Below are 26,027 nucleotides of genomic sequence, written 5' to 3' on the forward strand. Positions count from 1 at the left end.
ATCGGATATTTAAATGTATCGATAATTGAGAAACAGAGACAGTCATCGATAAATTAAAGCAAACTTGATCTGCACCTGTTATACGAGAACCTCTATTCCAAATTTATAGTCTCTGACGGACGGACGGACATGACCATATTAACTCGGCTGTTGATTCTGATCAAGAATATATATACTTTATGGGATTGGAGATGCTTCCTTCTGCCTGTTACATACATTTGCACACAATGATTATACTCTTTTTAAATATTTTTATTTGGTTCAGGGTATAAAAAATGCTTTTTTTTTTAACGCAATTTTATCAGCAGTTGAACTGCAAGAATATATATATATATATATGTAAGTAAATAAATATGTGCTTATATATTATTAAGAATATGTGCTATGTGCTCAATAAAAGAACAATTAAAACAAGCGAAACAAAAACAAACACGCAAAAGAGCGTCACTTCTACAAAAAGAAGAAACAAAAAATAAATAAAAAAATATAAAAAAAGAGATGACAACCCGTAAATGCAAATGTAAAGAAATAAAATAAAATGGACATGGAAATGAAAATGGAAATGGAACCAGCGACAAAAGCGATCAGTATGAAAACGAATACGACTCGGTTCGGTGGTCTCCAGATAATAACGCTCCTCGGATTCTGTGCGCAACAGCTCCGTTCTCTTCGGATCAATTCAGTTTCGGTTCATGTCGCTGTGGCAATGAGTTCGTACAGAACACTGATGGATCGTGGTACGAGCACCACTTCGTCCAATTGCTCCACACTCCACAGAGACTCCGCTCCGGATGCAGCAGCGTCGCCAACTGCGCTGCATCGCATGCTGAAATATTGGCGGAATAGTTCCGGCAAGATACCCGGTTTGCGCAAGAGCGAAAGTTTTGCGGATTATCGGCGACACTCGGCGGGCGGGGCACAAACACATGCCACGTTGCCGGGTGGCAGGCAGGTGGTGCAGTATCAGCGCCTCAAGAGCTGCGACGAAGGCAATCTGGCACAAATGAGGTGAGTCCAACACGCTCTAAAAAACTTTAGCAAGGGATGGGGAGGGTTAGGGGAGGGGTGGTTTCAAAGATCTAAAGATACAATTTAAAAATCACAGAGTTGCTTAGATTAAATGACGGATAGAATTAATAGCATTCCATGCAGATATTATTCCCAAAATAACAACAATTTTAATACATTAATTTTGTTATTTTTTAATACATTTTAAGGAGTGTTGTTTTTGAAAAATAAACAAAAACTTTTTTTTGGATTCAAATTGAATTCCACTCGAAATTGTCATATTTATCAACTGTTAAATTATTTACTAGGTACACGTTTACAAGAGAGATATTGGAGAGGGGTTGGATTTAGGGGGTGGGGTTGTGTTTAGAACAATTAATTTTATTGTCACTTTGATATGAGCCGCCTGCCGCCAGCGGCAGCTGCATCCAAAACTGGGGCATGCATATTTGCTGCGCTTTATTTGGCGTTGGCTTTTTGGCCTATTGCCAGCAACAGTTGGTCGCCGTTTCTCCCTCCCTCCAACTTGTGTGTGTGTTTATCTCACAGATGGTAGTTTTCTCTCTCTCTCTCTCTCTCGCTCTTGCTCTCGTCTTATCAGTTGCAACTCCAAAAGTGCCACTGGCTTTATCAGCCACACAGAAGAAAAATACAACAACAACGACAAGAATTGCGTATGCTGTGAATATGACCAACATCAACAGTAACAGCAACAATAACAGTAACAGCAACAACAACAGCAACAACGACAATTGCAAAGCTGTTGTTGATAAACGCAAGCGAACAAGTGTACGACGCCGTCGCAAAAGAACAAGCACGCGCTCCATTTCTTGTGTGCCAGTGCCATAGTGTGGATGCTATTCAATGCCTCTGTGTGTGTGTGAGAGCGAGCGAACGCATATTTGGCGCTCTCTCACGCATGCTTGTCGTTGGCTTTGCGCTTTCCAGCGTCCACTACTCTCACACACACACATATATGCGGCGAATGGTATCCACACAGAGCTCACGCGTGGTGGAGCCTGTAGCTGTCTTACACTAGCTAACAATATTTTTGGCTAGTTTACAACTTGTTCGCACTTGTTGCGAACCAATCAAAATGCATCCATTTTAAATTTATTTTAATAATTTAATGTTTATTTGGGAATCTACTCTTTATACATGCCAAAGAATTGCTAAACTCAAAGTAAATTTCGTTTCATAGACTATTTACGACAATTTACAGACACAGGCGATTTAACAGTAAAAACACAAAGAAAAGCTCCAAAAACATAAAAAAAGACTCTCATTTGGCATTTATCGGTTTAAGTTGTTTCTCTTTCGATTAACATGCGTTTCGTGTATTTCTTTTCTAACTGTAAATTAAAATAATTTATAACCATAAAAAGCTATAATGAGTTAGAGGTTAATTTTCAGGTAAATGTTCAAGTATTTATCAAACGCTGACTTTGTTGTGCAGTGTGCGAAACTGTTTATGTTTTCGTTCCAATACGTGAGAGCGCTCTCACTCTCCCTCTCTCTCTCTCTCGCTCACTCTCTGAGAGCGCCAAACATAAAACATATTGGTATTGGTGTCGCATGCCGGTTGTTCAAAAGTTTGTTTTTGTTATCTTAACAGCTCTGCATACTTTTAGGGTAGCCCCCCTCAAAAAAATGAAACCGTAACGGAGCTGGGGTGGGGATTGCAATGCAAATATGAGTGCATTTTGAGTTTCGGACCCTTTGAAGAGGCCAACAACATTTGTTGTTGTTGTTTGCTTGGTTTGTTTATTTTGTGCTAATGCGGGCAGACAGCCGCTTTCGAGCTGCTGCTAACTGTATTTGCACAGACAATAATCGCTTGCATTTCCAATGTAAATAAATGTTAATGTTAATGTAAATGTAAATGAACAACACCCACACAAATGCATTAAATGCAACTGCAAATGTCGTAACGGTTGTTGTCATTCCAATTGAACTGAGCGCAAATGCTGCCGTGTGTGGAAGCCATTCGTTCTCACTTGCGCTCGCGCTCTTTCTGTCTCTCTCTCTCGCTCTCTCTCTCTGTGTGTGGAACATGAAATCTGAGCTTCGTGCGCCCGTCCAGTTAGCAGCCGCCGCAGTCGCAGCCGCACTCCAATTGGGATTTCAGTTTCGTTTTGATAATCGACTCGTGTGGGCGTCGAGTGTCGTCGTCGCAGTCGTCGTCGTAGTCGGAGTTGTCTCGCGTCGCATGCGTGCGTGTGTTGTTGTTGTTGTTATTATGCTTCTGCCAATTGGGTTTCGCATGCAACGGCAACGCATCATTTGCAAATTAGCAGCAGCAGTAACAGTTGCAGGCAGACAGCGGCAGCAACTAAAACCATAAAATCGTTGAACGAAATAAAAGAAAATAATACAAATATTTAAAGTGCATAAGAGTTTTCTCTCAGTGTCCCTGTGTGAGTGTGCCAAAATGAGGTAAAAATTCGGCTTCTCGCAGTCTGCTGTCAATTCTTATCAGAAACGAAAAGAATACGCGAAAGCTTCCACTGCAGCACGATCGTGCGTGGATTGTATTACGCCGGCACGCGTCTAAAAGTGAAATTCGGCAGAAACAGCAGCAAATAATAAAAACATCAATTGAGCAATAGCAAACAAAACAGGTGGAAAATGTGTTGGAAATTTAATGAATGTTTTTTAAAAAAAAGCGTTGTTGCCATAAAAGAAGAATGCGTTAAAACGAAAGTGTTTTGTATTTGGAGTTGAGTGAAATTTTGATTAAACAACGAATTACATGGCCATCATTAATAATTGTGCAAATATCAAAATGAAAACCAACAAAATATTATAGTAAAAGACAGACAGACAGACGCACATAACTCAAGTGGTCAATAAAAATATCAACGAAATGACAATAATAAGCGGCAATTTAACAGAAAACGAAAAGAGCCTAAAAAAAAAATAAAAATCAAAAAACTGAATAAATAACTCTCATTTGCCATTCACCGGTGGAAGTTGTTTTTGTTGTTGATGCATTTCGATTAAAATGCGTCAGGCGTTTTTGTTACGTGTTTTTTTCTTTTATTTTCTTTGATGTGATCACATTGATTATATTGATAAATGTTTAAATTAAATGTTGTTTTTTTTATCTATTTTTTTATGTGAGACTTATGAGTAAGGGTCATATTTATAGGTTCTAAGTGTTGCAAGGTGCCTCAACAGGTTGATATTTTTTATTATTTAACCTGAGGAATTTCGCTTACGTGTCCAATTCGATATCAATTTTCTTAGAAACACTTCCAGAGCTTTTCTTATGATAAATAACATTTCATCCATATGTTAATCAGTATTTTCCAACTGTAGTTCCGCAGCTTAGGAGTGGAACGGAAGTTCAACGCTTCCCTCTGATCTTCAATGGAAGCACATATATAATTTTTTTTTTGCTTATGCACTTTGTCATTAAATTGTTGTCGTAAATGCGGTCAATCAACTTCCAGTCTGACATATATCAATTCCCGAACAGAATTTGCCTTTTCGGGCAATGGAATTATGCAAATGAAATTTTACACATTTTTTCGTGTGCTTTTTAATATGCAACTTGTTGTTGTTGTTGTCCTCAGCACACGTGAATTTCTTTTAAACGGGTTTCACATGATATTTGTTGTTTCGTTTTTTTTTTTTGTCTTTAGGTTGTTCGCATATTTTTATGTCTCTTTTTGTATTCTTTTTTTGTGTTTTGAACAAACTGCTGAAATTTATTGGTTTGGTTTTGTTTTTGGCTGAGACTTTTGTCAAAGCTGCATCGTTCGATTTTTCGGGAGCAAGTTTTCACTTTTTTTCTTTTGTTTTTGATAATTTCTTGCTTCTGCTTTTGCTGCCTGTTGCGCTTTGGTTGTTTTTGCTTTCCATCATAAAATGCTTGCAGTTTCCAGTTATCAAAAATAGAATGCACGTGCTGCACAGATTCTCTTCCAGATTCCACATCGTGTAAATGAACCTCAGCAGCCAATTGCCTTGAACAATAGCAACAGCAACAGCAGCAGCAACAGCGCCACCAACAACAGCTGTTAGCAGCTGCTTTTGGTCACTTTATCTGTCATTCATTCATCACATTATCTTTCCCCCTTCCACTCGTTGTGCTCATCAATTGTCTTGTCAATGTCTCAATGCTTTTGCTGCTGTTTGTTGTCGTTGTCGTTGTTGTTTTTGTTGTTGTCAGCGCTTGACCGAAAGTTCAAGTTGAAGTGCAGCCAACGGAAAAGCTCAGCCACAGCCTCTGCGGTAAAGCTTAAGCTTTAATTTTGAGCAACAGTGGACGAGTGTGAGAGAGCGACAGATATGACTAACAGACAATCTTTTTACACTCTTTCTCTCTTCGAGAACGTCCCGGTTGTTGTGTGTCATTCGCCAGCATCGAATTCACCTCTCCTTGCAAGGGGCTGCATATTTACCGTTTTGCGAAATGCGTTTTGCTCTGTCGCTTATCTCTGTCTCTCTCTCTCTCGATCCCTGCTTCTTCCATTACTGTTTTTTTTTTTAACACCATACACGCGAGTTTAATTTATGGGGCGTGTGCGTTCGTTGGCCCACTGCCATATGCCTGCTTGCTCTGCGGGGGGTGGGGTTGGAGGAGGTTATCGTTGTCTGACCAATTCTCGTGGGGCGCTTCTTCATCTTCTTGCTTTTCTGGCCAGCACATAAAAAACAAAAAATAAGAAAAAAAGTGTATTTGATATGCGCCTGGCGTGTGTTTTGTGTATGTTTATTTTAATTGCCTTTGGCCTCAGCTTCGTTTTCTGTTTTCCATGCAGACTAAGGGGAGCAAGTAGACGGGGAGGGGAGGGGGAGTTATGTTTGTTTACGAGCTGTTTACACCTGTGGCAAAAGTCTGAGAATTCATTTGTACTTTGCGGAAAAATCATCTTGCATCCTCTCGGTTTTTTGAGTGTAAAAAATAATAATTTATGGAATGCTCTGTGTTTAGTTAGGCATCGTCATATTCCAGGGATTATTACACACGCATGCTGACCGACAGCGAAGGTCAAAAGCTGCTTTATTTTTCTGTTGACTTAAAGTTTTAGCAGTTTTAGGGCTCACAGCCATTGGGCTGTGGAAGGTCAGGAATACACACACAGGTGTGTGTCTGTGTGTGTGTGGCTGCGTGTGTGTGAAATTTGATATGAATTGAAAACAGTTGCCACTTTGAGCGAGTACTGAGAAAAGTTTGTTATTTCAACAATTTTTGCCACGCCATCGATTCGTGTAAATCAATCGCATTGTTTCCCATTCCATGTGCAAAGACACCCATAAAAAAAGTGTTCATAGATGCCAGTTCTGGTTTCCATACACATTTTACACAATTTCCACGTAGAAACTAATAGCATTTTCTTTTGTTTTATTATTTATTTTATAAGAAAATTGTATATGAAAGTTTTTATTCACTTTTTACCATTTTCCAATACATTTTCTTACCAGAAGTTTTCTGAAGAAAGTAATAAATTATGTATACATTAAAATTTATTAATTTTTAATACTCAAATGTATATATAATGATACATATATATAATATATATATATACATATTTCACTTATCGCATAACATTTTTATACAATGTGAATGATTTCAGCATTTTGTTGGTTTATTTTTTTTTTTGTGTTTCAGTCATACGGTATTTGTTATTATCTCACCTAAATAGCTAATGATAACTGTGTCAAGTGCCCGACCAAATATTTGTTTGCCCTCTTTCACTCGTTCTGGCCATTGTTTTCTCTCTCTCTCGCTCGCTCTCTCTCTCTCTCTCTGTCTGTGTGTCTGTCTCCTTCTAACTTCCACAGAAAGTTGCGTCAACATTTGGCAATCAGTTTTTTAGGCCTTATTTTAGTCGTTATCGATACGTCATTTGGAGATTGGTTCTTTGTTGTCGAAGTTGTAAGTTTTACAGTTAACAAAAGCCAGAAACTGAAACAGAAATTCAAACGAAATTGAGTCAGCAAAACGAACAACGATTATAAATTGCCATCAACTGGGTTTGGCTTATCAAACCCGATCGAGGAGTGGACTCTGTTTTATGATACTGATACTATATACATGTGTTTGAACAAAACTAAAATATATTTGTGATATCTGACTTTGTAGATGTGGAAGCTTTTACTTGTTGGCCAACTTTTTTTTATTGACTGCTATCCGGAACTTGTTGGGTTCTCATTTCCGCAAAGACTCCCCTTCCCCCCACCGACGAAATATTTTTGAATTTTGTTTCATGTTTGTTTCTGTGTTCCTGTTTTTCTTCGACTGTTGCGTCGTTCACACGTGTTTAAATATTTATGCCTTGACAAATGCTGTAAACAATTTATAACAATTTGGACTCGATTCAGTTGCTTCCACACTTTGGCTTGAGCTGCTCAGTTTTCGTTTGGTTTCTTTTTGGTTTGGTTTCTAGCTCGCTCAATGTTTGTCCAACGCCTGTTTGCCACAAGCAGACAGCAGGCAGCAGACAAGAACAGCAGCTGTTGCCAGTTGCCAAAACAAAACCGACAATGCCAACAAACAACAACAAAACCAACAATAACAACAACAATGCGAGGCTCTTAACATGGCTCAGTTGTGGAATTTTTGTAAATTTATCTGACGTTTGAAAAAAAAAAAAACAAATTGTTCGTCTCTGGAGCGTCTGTGCTCTTATCTAATCTTATCAGCTCCAATTTGCAGGCCAATGCATCAATGATTGTGGCAAATAAGCAACCTTGAAAACTTGGCTGTTGGCAGCTCATTATTCATTCAATATGTGGGTTCAGAGTTGATTTGTGAGCAGCACATTCCATTAAATTAAGTTAGCAATAATTATATGCTGAAACCATTGCGAATAAAGTTATGTAAAAGCATATAACAGGTAATGGGATGAAACTTTGACCCCTTAAAGTATATATATATATATAGATATATATATTCATATTCAGCATCGAAAGCTGAGTCGATTTAGTTCGTCTGTATAAACAAGCTGATCTCAGATACTATAAAAACTAGAGTCCAACTGTAATGCTAAAACCTTTTAATTGGTACATAATATAATTGGTTCCATTATTAATGAACTGTGCAATTTCATTACATTCAGATAGGAAACACAAATTCTGTTTACCAAAACGTAAATTCACATAGAAAAAATTAATTTCAGTTTTCAGACTATATGTAGATATACCTCAATAGTATCTCTATATTACTTGGCTCTCTTAAGCGAGCTCTCCCGACTAGAGTATTCTTATGGTTATTTATTTTTTGTATGGCATAAATCTTAATGCTCTAAAAATTCTCTTAAATTTTGAAAATTCGAAAAACGCTGTGTTCCTGGTATTTCATACTAGAGTTCTCTCGACTAGAGAATCTTATTGTGTTCCTCTTCAAATTTGCAAGGCCTTTAAACATTATTTTCCACATAAAGTGGTCTCAAGCTTTATCAATGCATTTGCTTTATGATTTGCCCATGTGTCAAGTTGTTTAATTCTTGATTTTCTGCGTATTTAATATTTTCGATTAACACCACTTAAAATCCTCAGCACTTCAATTGAATCCAAGCAAAATACGCCAATAAAAAAATATGCCAATCTCGTAATATTTATTTGCCCTCAACCACAATTAGTTGAGCACTCAACCCACATTCACACACACATTCACACACACATACACACACACACACACACACTGTGTGTGTCCCCCATCCCTCTGATTTCTTTGGAGCAAGTGTGTTCAAATTGTGCATTTATCGTTATAAATTGTTATACATTTTGCATGCCACCATAAAAGGTCGTCAAAGTTGTTGTCGTTGATTCTGATTCCGATTCTGGTTCGGGTTTGGGTTGATGGGGGCGGTTGGATGCTGATTTAAATAAATTATTCTATATGCGTTTGTATTGCATTTAGCCGAAGTCAGTTACCGAGAACCACAACAATAAAAATGTCGCACATAATGGCTGATTTCTTTTTTTTTGTACTATAAATATATATATAATTTTTTTTGCATAGCACATTTGTTGTGTTTGGGGGCTCATTTATACATTTATGTGTGTGATAAATAAATTGTTTTCTGCGCAACGGAATTATATGCGTTTTTGTTTTATATATATTTATTTTTTTTTATATCATTCTCACCTGAGCGTGAATTATGCGAATTGTTGTTGATGGGTTTTGTGTAATGCGGAAAAGACGAATTTGCAGCGGAAGTTGCGTGTTACAAGCCGCCACAGCAGCAGCAGCAACAACAGCAACAAAAAAAAAGATACAAATATATAATTGAGAGATATATAAAAATAAGCCATTGCCCTTAATTCGATTCGAGTCGAATGATTTTCATGTTTTGGCAATTTCATTATGAAAGTCCATTTCCTAGCGATTTGCTGCGAAATCTAAAAGTGTGACGCGATGGGCGAAAGGAGGTTTATCGATTTGGGCCAGGCTAACTGGCATTGGTTTAATGATGAATTATGTAAGATCCGTAGATATCGAGAGTGAGATGACATTATAAATTACATGATAGATCAGAGGGGGCGTCATACGAAAGGAAGAATTGAAAAGTAATCAGAGGAAAAGTGGAATTGAAATGGAGGTTTAGACTTGAGGAAATTTTCTGGAAAATCCCTGCAAGCTCTATTCAATATAATCTAAAACTAGAAGAATAAAATAAAGTAAATTATAGAATAATTAAATATAGGAATATTCAAATGTAAAAAATGTCAAATATTTATTGGATTGGGAGAACTCCAAACGGACCAAGAATCTATAAGAAATGTTTAGGGAAAAAAGAAAGACCTGAAATAAATTGAGAAAATACCTTAAGCATAATTGGAAAAATTTAAATAAACTCATTGAATGTGTACACGAAAACAGAAAGTACTTCGAATTAGTTCAATTGTCTAATTATCTGCGGCACTTGAGGACACTGAGATTAATTACAGACTGCTTCTGCTTTTGCTTCTTCTTCTACTCGACTTGTTGGCCAAGTAATCAAGTGAAGTGCTAACGCTAATTTCGAACATAATCAAATCGCATTGTCATTTGTACAACTTTTCTGAATCTAGCCATGAATTTTAATTGCGTTTTCAGTTCTTCAGGTTAACTGGCAACTGTTTAAGTACGCATTTAACTGGACTCGGCCATGATCAAAAAGTTAATGCGCAGTAATGAACGCATTTTGGCTTGCAGCACCTGACCACCAAGGCAAGCAAAGCTTAGCCACAGTTGCCACATGCCTTCAGTCAATGCCATGCTGCATAAATCATCATCTTTGCGGCACTTGGACACGTGCCGGCAGCCACTACCTTTTAGCTACCCCAACTGCTGCTTACTACGGCTACTGCCCCGTTGGACAACCCTCCCGAGACTTAAGCCAATTGTCAGTGGGGCAGGTTCAAGTCAACGTTTTTTTTTTTTATATATTTCTTCTCTTAGCTGCCTCGAGTGGTTTTTATGACGACGGTTTTGTTCATGCCACGTTTTGTTTTGGGGGTTGGTGGGAGTGTGGAGCGTGAAGCCTCTGCCATATGTGCTTTTTCTTCTCGCTTTCTTTATTTAGTGTTTGTTGTCTGCTCTGTCTGTCTGTCTGTCTGCTCTGTCTGCTCTGTCTGCTGTCATTGCCTTTTCATATTGCACGCATTTTCACGCGCTTTGCCTCGCTTCGTTGGGCTTGCTCTTGGTTAAAAGGAAAAGAAAGTAATGTAAAGCGTTGCCAATGGCTTTTTCAGCATTACTTCTTAATATGCCCAGCACTTCATTTTGGGCCTGAGTGATTTTTTTTGCTTTGCTTTGTTTTTGTTTTTTTTTTGTTTTTTTTTTCAAAATCCCATTTGATGAAGTTTTACGAGCGCCCATAAAGTTGACTTCTCTGCTGTCAGTTATTAAATTTCCATCTTTAACCATATTTCTGCATTTGCCCCGGCCAGTCTTTATCGCTTTCGGGCCAACTTCTTAAACAGCTGTACGGCGTGTTAAGCCACTGCTGAAATTGGATTTGTTTTTGTTTTTGTATTTGTTTTTTGCGGCCAGTTGCCGCATCGTAAAATGAATTGTAACGTTAGCAGTAAACCTGTTCTAGTTGAGAGGATTCGACGAGGTTGTTACCATCTGCATAGGAATTACCAGGAAGCTAGTTGTAACTATGCACTTAGAAGCCCTTCATGTTTCTAGATGTAACCAGCTGGTTGTAAAGTACCTGAAATAAGGTCATTGATAAGTATGAAGCTAACAGCTATTTTAGATATACCTTGTAGAAGTTAAAATATATTTTACACATAAGGAGTTACCTGGAGGTTCAAAGTTATAAAGCTTGAGTTTATATCGGACCTTTGAGAGAACTTGTCCCCATTAGCTATCACATCATTAGAAGCTTCACTGTTTCAATAATATACCATACAGAATATATATATATATCATATAGAATACCATATAGAATGTAACCCCAAACTTCCCAATGTCTTTTCTCTCGATTTCATAACTAAAATTAGCAAGGAGTGTTTGGTAACCACAAACTACATAAATTCCATATTCATATTCATATAGATTAACATATATATTATACATATATATTATTTATATTTCGAATAGGTAGCTTTGAGTTAGTTAAGTCTCTGAATGGATATATCTTTTTATGGAAATCACGAACAACTATAGACATATTTTACAGTATCTCTCCCAATTTAGTATGTTAGCTTACATATTTTTTTGCAACGCTTCGCTTACCCTACCTAACCATTTATATGGCTACAGGGTATCTAATCATGTACTTTGACTCAAGTGCCTGTTAAAATTTAATCAAACAGCTATTGTTCCGGAAGTGCACGCAAATTGATTGCATTAGCTTTTAAGTCGGGCTGCAATGAAATTTTAATTCACTCATCCTCTTGACTACCCTCAACCAGCACACGCCGTAAAAGATTTTCAAAGTGAATAATAATTAAAAAACAAAAAACAAAAAAAAAACATACACAAAAAAAGCGTAAACCAAAAGCAACCAAAACAAAACGCATCCAAATAATTTAAACCAAATAAAACCAAAACCAAAAAACAAAACAACAAAATCCAAGCACAAACAAAAACAGAACGCATCAAAGCGAGCAATCAGCGCCAACGTCAAGCAGTCAATCCATCAATCAATCAATCAGTATCAACAAAAACAACTACAAACGATAACAATGCTGAAAATACATATGCTGGAGCAGGTCGTCAACACGGACAACAACGTTTGCGAGAATGCGTCTGTCGCTGCGGCTGCTGCTGCCCAGGAGCTGTCACCCAAGCGCAAAGTAGCCATCGCAGCGGGTGGCAGTGGGGGTGGTGGCAGTGGTGGTGGTGGTGGTGGTGGTGGCAGCTCCTCCTCCTCGAAGAGTACCCCAACCGTTTCGGCAACATCGTCGCCGCATCATCAGCCGACGCCACCGCAGCGACACATTCACACAGCGGCTGCGGTCGCAGCTGGCAAATGCTTCAGCCAGGGATCCTCACCAGCCGGGTAGGTGTAAACAAAATACATACACACCATATACACACACACACATAAATGTGTGTATTGACAGCTTGTTGTGGGGCCATTAAGAGGGCATTGCATTTCCGCTAGCTTGGCCAATTTGGTGGCGGGGCAACTTTGACAAATTGCATGATGGATGCCTTTTTGATGAGATGCAAAAAACAAAAAAAAAAACAGAAAAAAAGAGAGCGCTTTCTCTAGTTGTCTGTCTCAGCCTCTCTCTTCCTTCACTCTCTTTCCCTCAGCTTCATTCCTTGTCATGGTTGTCATCATAATGAGTGCATTGCAACGCCAAGTTGCCACCAAGCTGCAAGTTGCAGTTGTTGCCTGCTTCAGCGCATCGCTTCCCAAATAAATTTCACTGCAAGTTGTATCATTTTTGTTGCCAATTTCTTTGCTAACTCTACAACATGAAATTTAATAATGCAGCACAGCTGACTACATATTGTTTACAGCGGGGCAAGCGGGCAGTTGGAGGCACTAACGAACTGCCATCTACGCGTTGTAAGCAGGCTGTGACGCCACTGGTTTCGACAGATGGCTTATGGGGTTTTTTACTGTCGGAATTTAAGTGAATTCTTTCACGACATTTTAGAATTGTCTGCAGACAGAGCTGAGACAGAATTGCGTGATGAGCTCGTAGACTTTACTTGATTGCGTATTAGTTATTGTAACACTTGTGTTGCTCAATGACTAGGATGGGATAGGCTGGGAGAGCTCGACAAGATGATTAGCCTCTACACAAGTACTTGTTCGTGCTTGCTGCTGTGCAATTTGGTAGATATGAGAAAAATATCTCTTTTCTGTTTTTTTTAACCGATCTTGACCTTGTAGATGATCCATATTATAGCAAGGTATATTCAATCCCGAGTAAACAGATATATGTATACTACAAGAGTTTTTATCTTAATTCTTAAGCGCACTTCAGACTTAATTGAAGTCTTTATTAGATGTTTTCGATTTTTCTGTATTTTCACTTGTTATTTTTCCTTGATTTATTTATTATCTCGCTCAATTTACCCTCGAAACCTCTCGCCCTTTATACTTTGGATAATCTTTGCCTTTCATCTAAAGAAAACCATTTCTCAAGCGTTTTTCCATAAAATCTTTATTAGTACATTATTTTCAACACATTCAAAACATATTCGAATTTCACTCGTAAACTTGCCCAATTTTAGATTCCAACTCAAAGTTTGCGCTATAAATCATAAATTCCAATCTTTGTACTCCATCTGAATTGTTTAGATGTAGTAAATGCCTGTCCACAACAATAGCTGAAGTTTGTTGTATGTTTTTTTTTTGTTGTGGTTTTTTTTAATTTTTTTATTTTTGACAAACACATCGCACAAGCTTTTTAAGCCGTTTATGACTATGTCTTCCATTATAATCCATTTATTGCTGTCCATTCTCTGGCTGTTGCCGGCTTCAGCTCTTTTAGATAAATTTTTAACTGAAATTTGTTTTCGCCTGTGTCACTTCCACCCTCCCTCTCTTTCCCTCTCTCTCTCTCTCTCTCTCTCTCTCTCTCTCTCTATTTGTGTTTCTTTCGTTGCGACTTATTTACTTCTTGCCCTTCGCCAGCACCTGCCACAAGCTGTCAGGAATTGCGCTGCGCTTCATTTTGTACGAGTATCTTTTACGCCCCCTCTTTATACACCCCACCCAGCCCCCTTTCCCTCTCCCTTGCTTTGGAGCTTTTCTTTGAATTTTGTTTTATTTTTCTGAGCTGGTTATGCTTTTCTTATATTTTGCTTTGCTCGTTTTGCCTCATTGTTTTTTTTGTAGTTCTTTGCTTGTTATTTTCGCATTAGATACTTGTAATTGATACCTGACTAAAGGCTGTTCGTGTCTCTGGTGGAGATATATACATATATATATCAAAGATCCCCGCCTAGCCCCGTACCCTTGGAAATCTTAAACAATGCTTCTCCATTTCTCGCCTGTGGGCGTGGCGTGGGCGCATTTGTAAAGAAAAATAATTTTCATTTTGTATTTTTGTTTAGTTGTTGTTTTTTTTTCCAAGAGAGCTTGAGGGCTCTGCAGCAATGCAAGTCTTCCGCATTTCCTTGCCCCTCGCTTCTGAACTTGACAATCAAAAGGGATTTTCATTTATTTTCATTTTGTTTTAGCTGCCGCCTACACACAACGACACATAAACACTTCCGCCGCCCAAGCACCCTGTCACTGCCCCTGCCCCTGCCCTTGTCTCTTGCCCCTTGCCCCTTGCCCCATTATCCATTTTCCAACACTTTTTAGCCCTGGGTCTATTTTTACTTAATTACTCGGCAGAGATTAGGCTGTATATTACTTCCCCATCTCTCTCACTCACATTTGATTTATGCCTCGCATTAGCTTGACAACAATTTTGAATAATGTGACGCAGAGAATGTGCCTCTAAATCTCTCTATGTATCTATCTATCCATCTAACTGAATTCCTCGCAATTTTAGTTTGATCTTCATCTTCATTTCGTTTGCTGCCAGTTAGTCGACCTCAAAAACCAAAACGCCAGACAGTTAGCCCAGTTTACAGAATCAGTCAGTTGGTCAGCCAGTCAGCCAACTCTTTTAGCAGCTCTCATCTCATCACAAGAATTTTGCCAGCACTGTGTGTGTATTCTTCAATTTCAATGGCAATTTCTTGCTTATTTATATGCAAATCGCGAGATAGTCAAAATAAAAAACTGGTTAACAAACCAACAAAAAAAAAAAACCAGCAACAGCAACAACGTTGATGATGATGATGACAAGAACCAACAGCTGACCAGGCCAGATCATTCATCAATATTCAATTTATGCGTGTTTACTTCTTTTTGCATTGGCTGTTATACCCTCTAATCAATGCTGCCCTGTAATCATTGCTGCGATCAGCACCAGTAGTCGACCCATTAAGTTTTGCAAACACGATTTTTGGCCGAACTTTATGTGATAATTGTGCTCTGGCATATTCTGTTCATTCTGTTAAAACAGAAATGATTTTCAAAAGCTGTTTTGTTCATGGTCTTATCTGCAGAACAACAATTTAATTAAAATATAACTTTTGGGTCATTTTTAAGTCAGCAATCGACACAAAAAATGGCATTTACCACAGAACACACACTTTCCTTTTTCTAATAACTTTCACACAACTAGAACCAATTTTCTACAAACAATGCTCGACATTTAAATATATTTTAATAGAGTAGAAATACTATTCTTAAGTTTTGTGGTAGAGAGTATATTTATAATAACAGACGCAGACTGCCTCTACGTGGTATCTTTTGGTTCAGCTGTCTGTCAATTGTTATTTCCTTTTTGTATTTAATATAAATGTATATAATTTGACTTGTGAGCAACTTGAGACGTCTTGACACGCAAAAAAAAGTTTGGATAACATTTTGTGGGTGGCTTTGCTCCATCATCAGTGTGGTGGCCAGTAGTGAGGTGGTGCAATGTATTTGGAAATTGGCCGACAAGTTTTTGGTCGAAAGTTAATTGCTTAATTATCGGGGAAGCACTGCAAAGCATGGATGAGCCAATTGGAGCGCTAGAAATCGCAACAAATTTGTAATTTGAATGAACTAGTTCATGCTGATGAACCACACACAAAGTCGACAGCTGAACCAGTCCACACAGCTGGATGGACACATGACGAAAGACTTTCACCCCACGACACAGCACGTGACATTTGGGGCTACAGTTTTGCACCTGACAGTCAACCTGCACCAGCACCAGCACCCAACGCGACTCTATTCGACTCGACCCGACTTGCAGCGACTACTTTTAGCCATGGCTAAAGCACAGCTCTGCTTATTTAAGCCACAGCATGATGACTTGCCCCAACTTTCTGGAGTCGCCAGCCATTTTGTGGGCGTTGGGGCATGTCCGCGTTCGCGTACGTGATTCTTGAGCAACTCGACTTGAGCCTCAACTGCCGTCGCTGCCCGTGTTGTTGCCACAAACCAAAATCGATAAAAATCAACAAATAGAAAAGTAGCTGGACTTGTAGATACCCTAGAGTAGATAAATATATCATGGCGAAAACATTTGTTTTTAACATTATTAAGCATAAATATTTTATTGTTTGCTGACCCCTTTTTTTTATCTAAATATTTAGATTTAGACGAAAAATATATTTAAATAATTAAAATATCAGAAATACATGAATTCAAGATATTAAAAAAGCTTTTTTGTCAACGAAAGTGCAGCCAGTTTAAAATACGAGTTATAGATAAAGTTGAGGATTTGTTAAACTATTATGGATAGAAGTCTATTAGTTTATAGTTCCTAAACACTCCCTTTGAACTGTTTAAAGAGCAGGGTATACAAACGTAAGCTCTGACAATGGCAGCGTTAAAATTATTGCATTACGCAAAATCTTGATAAAGAATTTTTCAAGTTATTTCGCTATGAACAATCAGAAAATGGGGCGACACACTTAAGAGAGCCCAGCCCCCGGGGGGTATTTATAATTGTAACGGCACTTCAAGAGTGCCGTGCCTGTCAGCTTTCAAGAGACGAAACAATAACAATAGATACTTTCGATACTTTTGGGGCAAAGTTGGCAAATAAATATTGAGAGACAAGTTCAAGAAACCTGAAAACGGCCACAACGATTCACGAATATTCAATCACAAAATATACAGGAAACGAGTTTTGTAATCGCAGCACCGGCGGCACACATCAATTGGAATTACGCATTGTTAAGCCACATAATCGCTCCAAATATATATTTATTTATTAGCTGACACACAAAGAGGGAGAATAATGGTTTTCAGAGATGTAGGCATAGGTGTCGCATATGAAGTTCAAAAGATGCTGACAATAATTAAATCAAAGTCACCCTGAGGAAAATCAATAGAAAAAAAAAAAAGATAGAAATGAAAGAGCAGCGCCCATGTCAAAAGTACCCCAGGGAGTCTGGCAAGGAGGTGGAGCAGAGGGAAGCTGCTGCTGCTGGTGCTGCCTTGTCATTTTCCATGCCAGTGAACCGTTTCTGGCAGCGTCTACTCCTTCTGCTGCACGCCCACACACTCACAGTCGCACACACACACACAAAATTACAAATGCGCCTAATTGGAGGCTAGGGCCCCAAGCCTAAGGTGTCAAGACAATGCTTGCCATATTCCTAACTCCTATCTACAATTTCTTATCGACCCACTTCCCATTCGGTTCCGACTGTGTCGAAAGTCAATTTTGCACTTGGATACTAATTTATGCTGTGGCGTGGAAGGGCCAGGGGGGGTCATGTCAGGTGTATAGGCAGGCCCCATTGTTAATGGTTGTCCATTCTGGTGAGGCACAACAAACTGATGTAACTTTTATTTTCTTTGACATACAAAAGCTGGCGTTTTGTTTATTGTTTTCTGCCGTTGGTTGTCAGTCACAATTATGCACAATTATGCAAAAATCAAAAGCAACACCCTCATCCCTCTCGCTCCACCAAACTCTATCTCTCTCTTTGTCTATGTCTCTCTCTCTCTGTCTCTCTCTGTCTTTCTCTATCTGTCTTGTTGTGTGGCAAATGAGGCCAATAAATGTATGCTCGAAATGGGCAAAAAGAGTGAAGGTGGCTTGCTTATGAGTTATGCATGAGTTTTATTATATCCTATAGACCTTTAAAAATGGCTATAATAAAATTTAGCAATTGTATAAAGTATAGCATAAAAAAGAAATAGCTTTGATCACAAAAAGTCATGATCTCACATGTAAACAAATATTTTTTATTTACGACCCATCAATTCATAGAAAGGAAATTCAGAAGAAAATCCAATGCAATTGATCTAAAAGGGCATACCTTGATAGTTTCAATAATAGGGTATAAGCAAACTTAGCAAATCGAAACTCAGACAGTTTTATCCGTTCTTAGGTAACTTGTGTGGAGTTTTTTTGTTTTTGGCACAACCCACTTTGGGTTTACATATCGAATGCGTGTTATATGTTTGGGCAATTAGTAAAATTGATATTTGTGCTGAGCATCGAGCTAAACTAATTCCGATGAAACTTTGGGAATCTAACATAAATTTAGGAATGTAGCAAAATGAAAATGGCTGAGCTAGTGGCATTAGGGAGATTAAGTAATGCATAAGGTAGATGGTATTCGTGTATATGATTTATAGAGCAGATTACTCAGTTATTGCTTAGCAAGCCTACAAAACAGTGCTCATAACAATTTTTAAAGCCGACTGCCTCATAAAAAAAATCAGGGAAAAGCCCATTAAAAATGCGCATAAAAAATATGCTTGAAGCGAAAAAAAAATCATTCATTACTCAGACAAATACGAGTATGAGTATGAGTATGAGTATATGAGTATGAGTAGTGCATTCATTTGCTATTCAAGCAGCAAAAGAAATGAAAACGAAAAAAGAAAATACAAAATACAAAACAGCTTTGAAACTCACTTCACTTAGCATCTGCAAATGCAACACTCGCTGCTGCAGCAACTGAAACTTTGTATCTCTGTATATCTGTATCTCTGAGTATCTGCTGTGCATGCCAGACATCAGCTGCTGCTGCTGCTGCTGCTGCCGCTTCAGTCGACGTCAGCAGCACCATTGGTAACCCAATTACAAGCAGGCAGCATAAATAAATTTGGTTTTGTTGAGTTTTTTTTTCTTTCATATTTTGTTTTTTCCTATGTTGCAGACAAATTGCCAAGAAAAACACTTTGAACAACAAGTGTTAGCAATTCAGCTGAGGGCCAACTTACCACCGCAAAACGGGGGCAAAGGGCGAGGAAAACATTTGTTTTTGACACAAGAAGATGATAACTAAGAAGATGCAGATGAAGTTGAAGCCGGAGTAGAGTCGAGGAACGTTGAGCAAATGTTTATGAATTATTAATTGGAAATTGTTGACAGAGTCAGGGGCGTAGAGTCTATCTATAGAGTATCTCCCCAGTTGCACAGTTGTAAATGACACATTGCCATTGCTGTTGCTGTTGATATTGTCGTACATACCCTGTACCAATTTGAAATGGATGAAGCGGGGGTATATTGAAGTAATATAATTATGTAACGGTTAAGAGAACTCATTAATCTCTTAACATTATTATTATGATTGTATTTAGTATGATATATGTCGTTACTCTTGAGACTTTCCTAACACATTTTTAGATTTAGATTTGATATATTTTTGATAATATTTAAAATGGCTAAAACCGGTGTATATTGGAGAAATGTAAATGTGTGATAGTGAAAGGAAGTCATTTCTCTTTTAATATCGCTACCTTTAAGTACATTTTGAGGAGTTGATTTGATTAAATTTTGATACCAGATTTTATTAATAATTTTTAGAAAATTTAAGCGTATATTTTCGTAAGTGAGCTTGAGATTTCTGTATTACTTTACGGAACCAAATAGTGTCAAATAAAACCGATAAACTATTGAACAACTGTAAAATACAGGGTATTTGGTAGTCTTACACACTCGAATTGTGCATGCTTCATGTCACTTGTTGTTTGGATTGTCTGTGCTACATACATATTCAAATATATACACAATTGATGTGGCAGACATTTCTCTGTGCCGCAAAGTTTGACAACTTAAACTGAAAAATGTATTTTTCTTGCCGTTTGCTTTTCATTTTTTTTTTTTTAGCATTTTGTCAGCGTGAAGCTGCAGTGAAAAGTTTGAAATGCTTTGAAATTGAGTTTTTGGAGGGTTGGTCGGGGGAGTGGGCCAAGTGCCAGAGTGGCGGAGATCAACTGGCGCCTGAAATGTTAAACAAGTTAATTGCATTTGCAATCGCTCGACTGCCAACTGCAAACTGCAACAGCAACAATGCAAAACTGGTAACCGACAACAGACAACCGGCAAGCAGCCAACAACTGCAAGCAGCCAACTTTTTTCTGTGATTTTTTTTTTATAAATCAGTCAGTGGGTCAAAAGCAGCCGCCACTTTCAGCATTTTTGGCAGCCGTCTACGCCGTTATGTAGCTATCATTGTTGTTGTTGTTGTAACTACTGTTGGCAGTGTACCAAAAATAGTTTCCACTGCCAGTTGATTGAGCTACCCCAGACAGATAGAGACAACGCAGACAATACGCGCCCCACAGCAGCGGCAAACTAAACATCGGCTACTGTTTACAGTCGTGCACAGCTTAATAGAAACGATTGTGCGCTTAATACCCTTGAAGTTGGTATCAATGAATAAAGCTTAGAATGATGAATATAATGCAGTCTTTTTTTTAACAACTGGAACAGTGTGGAAGCTGGCATTGAATCTTTAGATTAAAATTAGATGCTTTAAATGTTACATCATTTTATAGAGAAAAGTTCAATGATAGTTTCAGCTTTAATTGCAGTGTGAGATTGAAATTTTAAAAACCTTTTTTGCGTGCAGAATTGCGTTTGATACTTTAAATGTAGTATTAAGCTGGAAGTCTAACTAAGATAAAAAGGATTCGATTTTGAAAATTGGGTCATACAAGCACTTTTTGCAATAACAAGTTGGCGGAAGTCCTTTGAAAATCAACGTATAAATTTCCCCGCAAAGCCATGTGCAATCCTGGAAAGCAAATTTCTAGGAATCTACTTCAAAACAAATTTCTTGTATAGACGCAAAGAGTAAAGGTAAGCCCGCATCTATCAAAAATCTTGCATTAGTCAATGTGTCAAAGGGAATTTAGTAATTGCATTTTATGCAATTTTATAATAAGGCTTTCAAGATTTTAAAAAGCACATAGTAATATAATCATTTTTTAACTTCGCTCTAGTAGCGACCTGTGCAGGTTTTGTGAAAGAGAGGAGGAATCCTCGATACACATCCTGGCAGAGTGTGTCGCCTTAGCTAGAAGAAGAAGCAGCCTTCTAGGGGCGCATGTTTTGAAGTGCAAAGACATAGAAGACCTCAACCCAACAAAGATCCTCGTATTCGTGCGGGAGTTGGGGCTGATGGAAGAGCTATAAGCTCAGAAGGGGGCACAATAGATCTAATAGGTCGCGGTGCAGTTTTTCCCCCCTAGTAATAATAATAACTTCGCTCTCAGCAGAATTTGTATTTTTTACTTTAACAAATGTATGTTTCTCCTACATTTAAATTCCCAACCACACTAACAAACAGGGTATATTTTTCAACTGGTTTTTGGTGTTTTGCACTTATTTTTCTCTTTTGTGTCTGCTCCAGCTGTGCGCTTTGGCGATCTCCGCAGATCTGGCGAGTGAAGATAGCGACTACTGAAGTGAGACCAAATCGACAAAATTGACGGGAAGCTTAAATGATTACCACGCAAATTTATGTAAATATGCAAATAGCTGGCCAGAGAGGAGGAGAAGGGCCCTCGAATAATCGATCGAACAAAAGAGAGTCAACAGTTGGCGGCCAAGTTCATTGTGCACATCAAAAATCGAACATCAGCCAATGAAGGTCACAACTGAAAGCACACACAATTATGTCATTAAAAATATATGCACAGATACAAAATGGCAACTGCAAAAATGCCAAAATAGATAACGAAAATGAAGATGTAATGCAAGAATGAGGCGTATACGTAATGTTAAATAAGTGCTTTCAATTGAATTCGTGCCGCATGCAATAGTCAGGCGAGTGGAAAAACTTTCGTTTTCAACGTGTTTAGCTGAAATTAATACAAAACTAAAGTTTAGCCTCAGCCTCAGACTCAGTCTGAGCTTCAGCTTCAGCCTCGGCATTCTTTATGGGCACAATTAAATTTTAGCTTAGTTAATTTATTTTGCTCACCTCTCTAGAGGTAGTTGAGCATTTAATTGGCTATGCTTATAATGCAAAGAGTCATTAACGCTCCAATCAAGTCGAGCAGGCTGAAAATTAAATTCTAAATACGTATTTGCAATTAAAAGCAAAAGGTTTTCAATCTTACAATTCACTTTCGATTAAGGCGAAGTCTAGTTGACGTTCTGTGACTCCGTCTAGGGTTTCATTTTTATTTTGGGTTCAACAAACACTTCGCTGACTACCAGTGACTAGTGACTGCTGCCCACTGTCTGGTGCAGTCTGTTAGTCTGTTAGCCATTTTGGGTTCGTTTGGCTAATTACGTGTAGCACTGCTGTCTCTTTCAATTTTCGTCGCACAATTTTGTTGCATTCATTTGTCGGCCATAAAAGTCGTCGTCAACGCCAAATGCGCCAAATTTACAAAAAGCTGCTTTACCATATTCTCAAATGAGCTGCAAATATTTGTCGTATTTCTACAGTCGCTTTTATTTATTTCTTTTCTGCGATACCCTTCGCAATGGGGACTTTTAGTTATTGAAACGAAATTTATTTAATTTGTATATATTTTCTTTAAGGAATGAGAACGGGAGAAACTTGGAGCTTGGATGAGCTTAAATATTACAATGCACTTGAAGACTTTGGTGACTCAGCACAATGTCAAACAAAAGCGTGAGAAGTTGATCATAATTAATTGCCAAAGCTTTCAGCACTAAGTGACTTTAATTGTCAGGCATTCAAAAATCAACTTGATCAAGTTTTTATATCCGAGCAATATAATTTAAACTTTAATTTGTTTCATCCTCCAAAAGCTAATAGGCCTTCGGATTTATGTGAGCTTTTATGTCTATCTTAAAGCTTTTGATAAGTTAATTTAAAAAAACAAAAAGCGTTATTGTCTGGCAATAAAATAAATCTATTTAAAAGTTGTTAATCACTGCAAGGGTATTTAAACTTCAATGTTCAAAAGTGTTTACATTTAACATATATATTTGTTTCTTCTAAGCAGCCGCATTTTTTTCAACACACACACAGACAGAGAGAGACTTGGCTTTCAAGTCTCAGCTGCAATTCCCTCAAGTTGCTTATCTAATGTGGCCCGAGACGAAGTGGGCGTGGTTGGGTCGCCTTTTTGAATCAACAAGTAAATCATATGCACATTGTGGATGACGTCAATTTTGAAATTCAAATTGAACGACTGCCTGGGGAGCTTTTGCATAAAGAGGGGCAACGAAATTGAAGAATACATATATGTGTATATAGTTCAGATGTGGTTCGATTTCAGTTCTTCATCTCCATATATCCAATCGCACTCCTCCAACACTCATTTCGAGTCGCATTTTGTATGCTATTATTGTATCGCCTATGGCTGCATTACAAATTCAATGACGCTTTTGTAGGCGCCGTCGACGACGCCGCAGCTCATCAGCAATTCAATTGCCAGGGGAGTCGCCGCAGATGCTGCGTAAAAGCTTAAGGAACGCCCCCACGTGCCACATATTTGTATGCGACTGATTCGATTATCGACTTGGGCTTTGATTTTCAACGTACAAAGTCCCCATTGGACTGGGCGACCCAGCTGAGAAATGACTCTAAAGTGCGATCTTTAAAGTGTTGATGTTGATCTATAGATATAGCCGCAGGCCACTCTGCAAAGGCCCCTAATAAAAATAACAATAACAAAAACAACAACAAGCTCTTGTCATACTCGCATTATCCAGCTTTCAATCGCTGTGGCTCGTATTATTTTTCAGTCATTTTTTTTCCACTCGTTTGTTTTTTAACTCTTTAAAGTTCAGCAATAACAATGTGTTCCAGACATAAATGTATACCATTAGTGGGTTCTACTTTGCTCCAGAGACAACAGTTTTTGTGCCATTGTGTGCTATGTGGCACAGTGGGTTGAGACCTGTTGAGTTTTAATGCCAAATACAAAGATGTGTTTGTAAATGTAATGGATTTAAACATGTAGTAAAGCACACACAGAGCTTTTAATCCAAACTCTTTGTCAAATCCCATTTGGTAAGAAAATGTCAACAATTGAAAGAGACATGTCTTTGCCCCACTTTATGGGAATGCACTTAAATGCTTTCCTTATAAGCGGTAGAAAGAACAGGTCAGGTTTATGACCTTGTACAAAGATTTTTCGTTGATTATTATTGGTAAGCTTCTGAGGAGGCCCTCAAGAAAATCTCAAATGCCAAACTGAGTGTCTAATACCATTAAACAGCTCATCGAATTGATTTTGCGCACTGTGCAAAAGAAAAGAACTGACAGACTAATTAGCTGAATATGACAGACAGTCTACTTGAACTATCCATTAAATTGGCCCCACTGTACTTAGCAAATCACTTTGACAACCCCATGCCCCTCACACACACTCACACACACACTCATACACACATTCACACTGGCACACACTCTCACACACAAGACTTCTCACAAGTTTTTGTCTACTTTTGGCGGTTGCTCCCAGCGTCAACCCCATTCCCATCGCCGGAGTTATTACATAGATTTTGTGCCCAAAATGTATGGCACACACACTGTGTAGCGAGAGATACATGGTATAGACTTTTAGGGCTCGACAACAATACCAATAACAAAAGCAACAACACCAAAAAGAAGAAGAGAAACAACGACAACGATGACATATTTATGGTTCCTCGACAGCAGATTTCGCTACGCTTTGCAACTATATATTTATGAGTCAGGACCAAGTTTTTTTGGGGGGGTGCGATGCTGATATGGGTTAGGGGGCTGTCTGTGGTGGTCGGGGTGTCTGGTCGGAATAGTGCAACTTTGAAATATTCTTGGACGTTTTGCCATTTTTTGGTAAAAAGGGAGATTATTACACGATGCCAAATATAATTTCCTCACTATAAAAACTTTGCAAGTTAGGCGAAAAATCGCCTCAAGAATTATGAAAAATGCTGCGGCAAAGCCAGAGAAAAATGCGAGAAATGAAAATGGCGTGCAGCACGAAAATGTACAACCAAGAAAATACATATATCTATATGTATGTAAAAACAGAAATAATATAAGAATTTAAAAAAAAAACACGGTGTGCAAAAATTGCCTGGGCTTACATTTTTGGCAGGCAGACTCGCAGACAAGACTGCAAATTGTCTGACCAGATGGTTGGGGTAGGTTTGGAATGAGCAATGGTGGAAAGGGGCCTGTGCGGCTAACAGCGAGTGCAATAAACGGAAAAGTGTCTGCGAACGTTGCCGGTTCGCTATACGAGCACTTTCAGCAGCCACTGTGCACTGGCCCCATTGTTGCCCAGTCGTTTTGTTTACTGGACGTCGCCGGCTTTTGTAGGCATTTCGTTTCGATTTTTATTTTTATCGCATTTCATTTCGCTCGCAAATGAACACAAAAAAAATGCATATTATCTTTTATATATTTTATAGTTTGGTGGAAAATTTGTTGCACAATGTAAATAAAGCGCTTTAATTGTTATACTCGCTCCGTCGGACCCACAGCAAACAAACAATTTTTGAATTAAAGCTAAATATTTGTACTCCTGGCAATTAGACAGGCGACGCTATAAATATAATTTGTATTTATTTATTTATTTTTTTTGTTGTTATTTTTAGCAATTTTTTTTTTTTTTGGTTTAATTTATGAGAGCCATGGAATTAAAAATGCTTTGAATTTATTTATGTGCATTTTTATTGTGCATAAGCTGTTGGCGGCCACACGTGCAAAATCTTTTGGATACAATTCGTAAATTGCATTTTGCAGTTAGCAGTTATGTGCAATTGCACTGTCAATAATAATTAAAGCGACAAATGCCAAATTGGAGCCAAAACAATGTCAAAATAATTAAAATGTGTTGAGCTCGAACATTTGCTGCCACTAAATTAAGGCAGGTGGCGCA

The 26,027-nt window shown here is 38.2% G+C and overlaps 1 protein-coding gene across 2 annotated transcripts in view; it reads left to right on the top strand.

Moving 5' to 3' along the window:
- Positions 1–592: 592 nt before the first annotated feature.
- Positions 593–26,027, top strand: part of LOC6561859 (rap1 GTPase-activating protein 1) — a 98,991-nt gene continuing 73,556 nt past the window's right edge. The window contains exon 1 of one of the 2 annotated variants that reach the window (XM_032735827.2): positions 593–1,008. In XM_032735827.2, coding sequence (XP_032591718.1) covers positions 707–1,008 — 302 coding nt within the window. In that variant the 5' untranslated portion in view covers positions 593–706. Of the gene's footprint in view, positions 1,009–12,004; positions 12,462–26,027 lie in introns of those variants that run through there. The other variant, XM_032735826.2, reaches the window with a different exon arrangement.

This window comes from Drosophila grimshawi, unplaced genomic scaffold (assembly GCF_018153295.1).
Source record: "Drosophila grimshawi isolate 15287-2541.00 unplaced genomic scaffold, ASM1815329v1 contig_1377, whole genome shotgun sequence".
NCBI lineage: Eukaryota > Metazoa > Arthropoda > Insecta > Diptera > Drosophilidae > Drosophila > Drosophila grimshawi.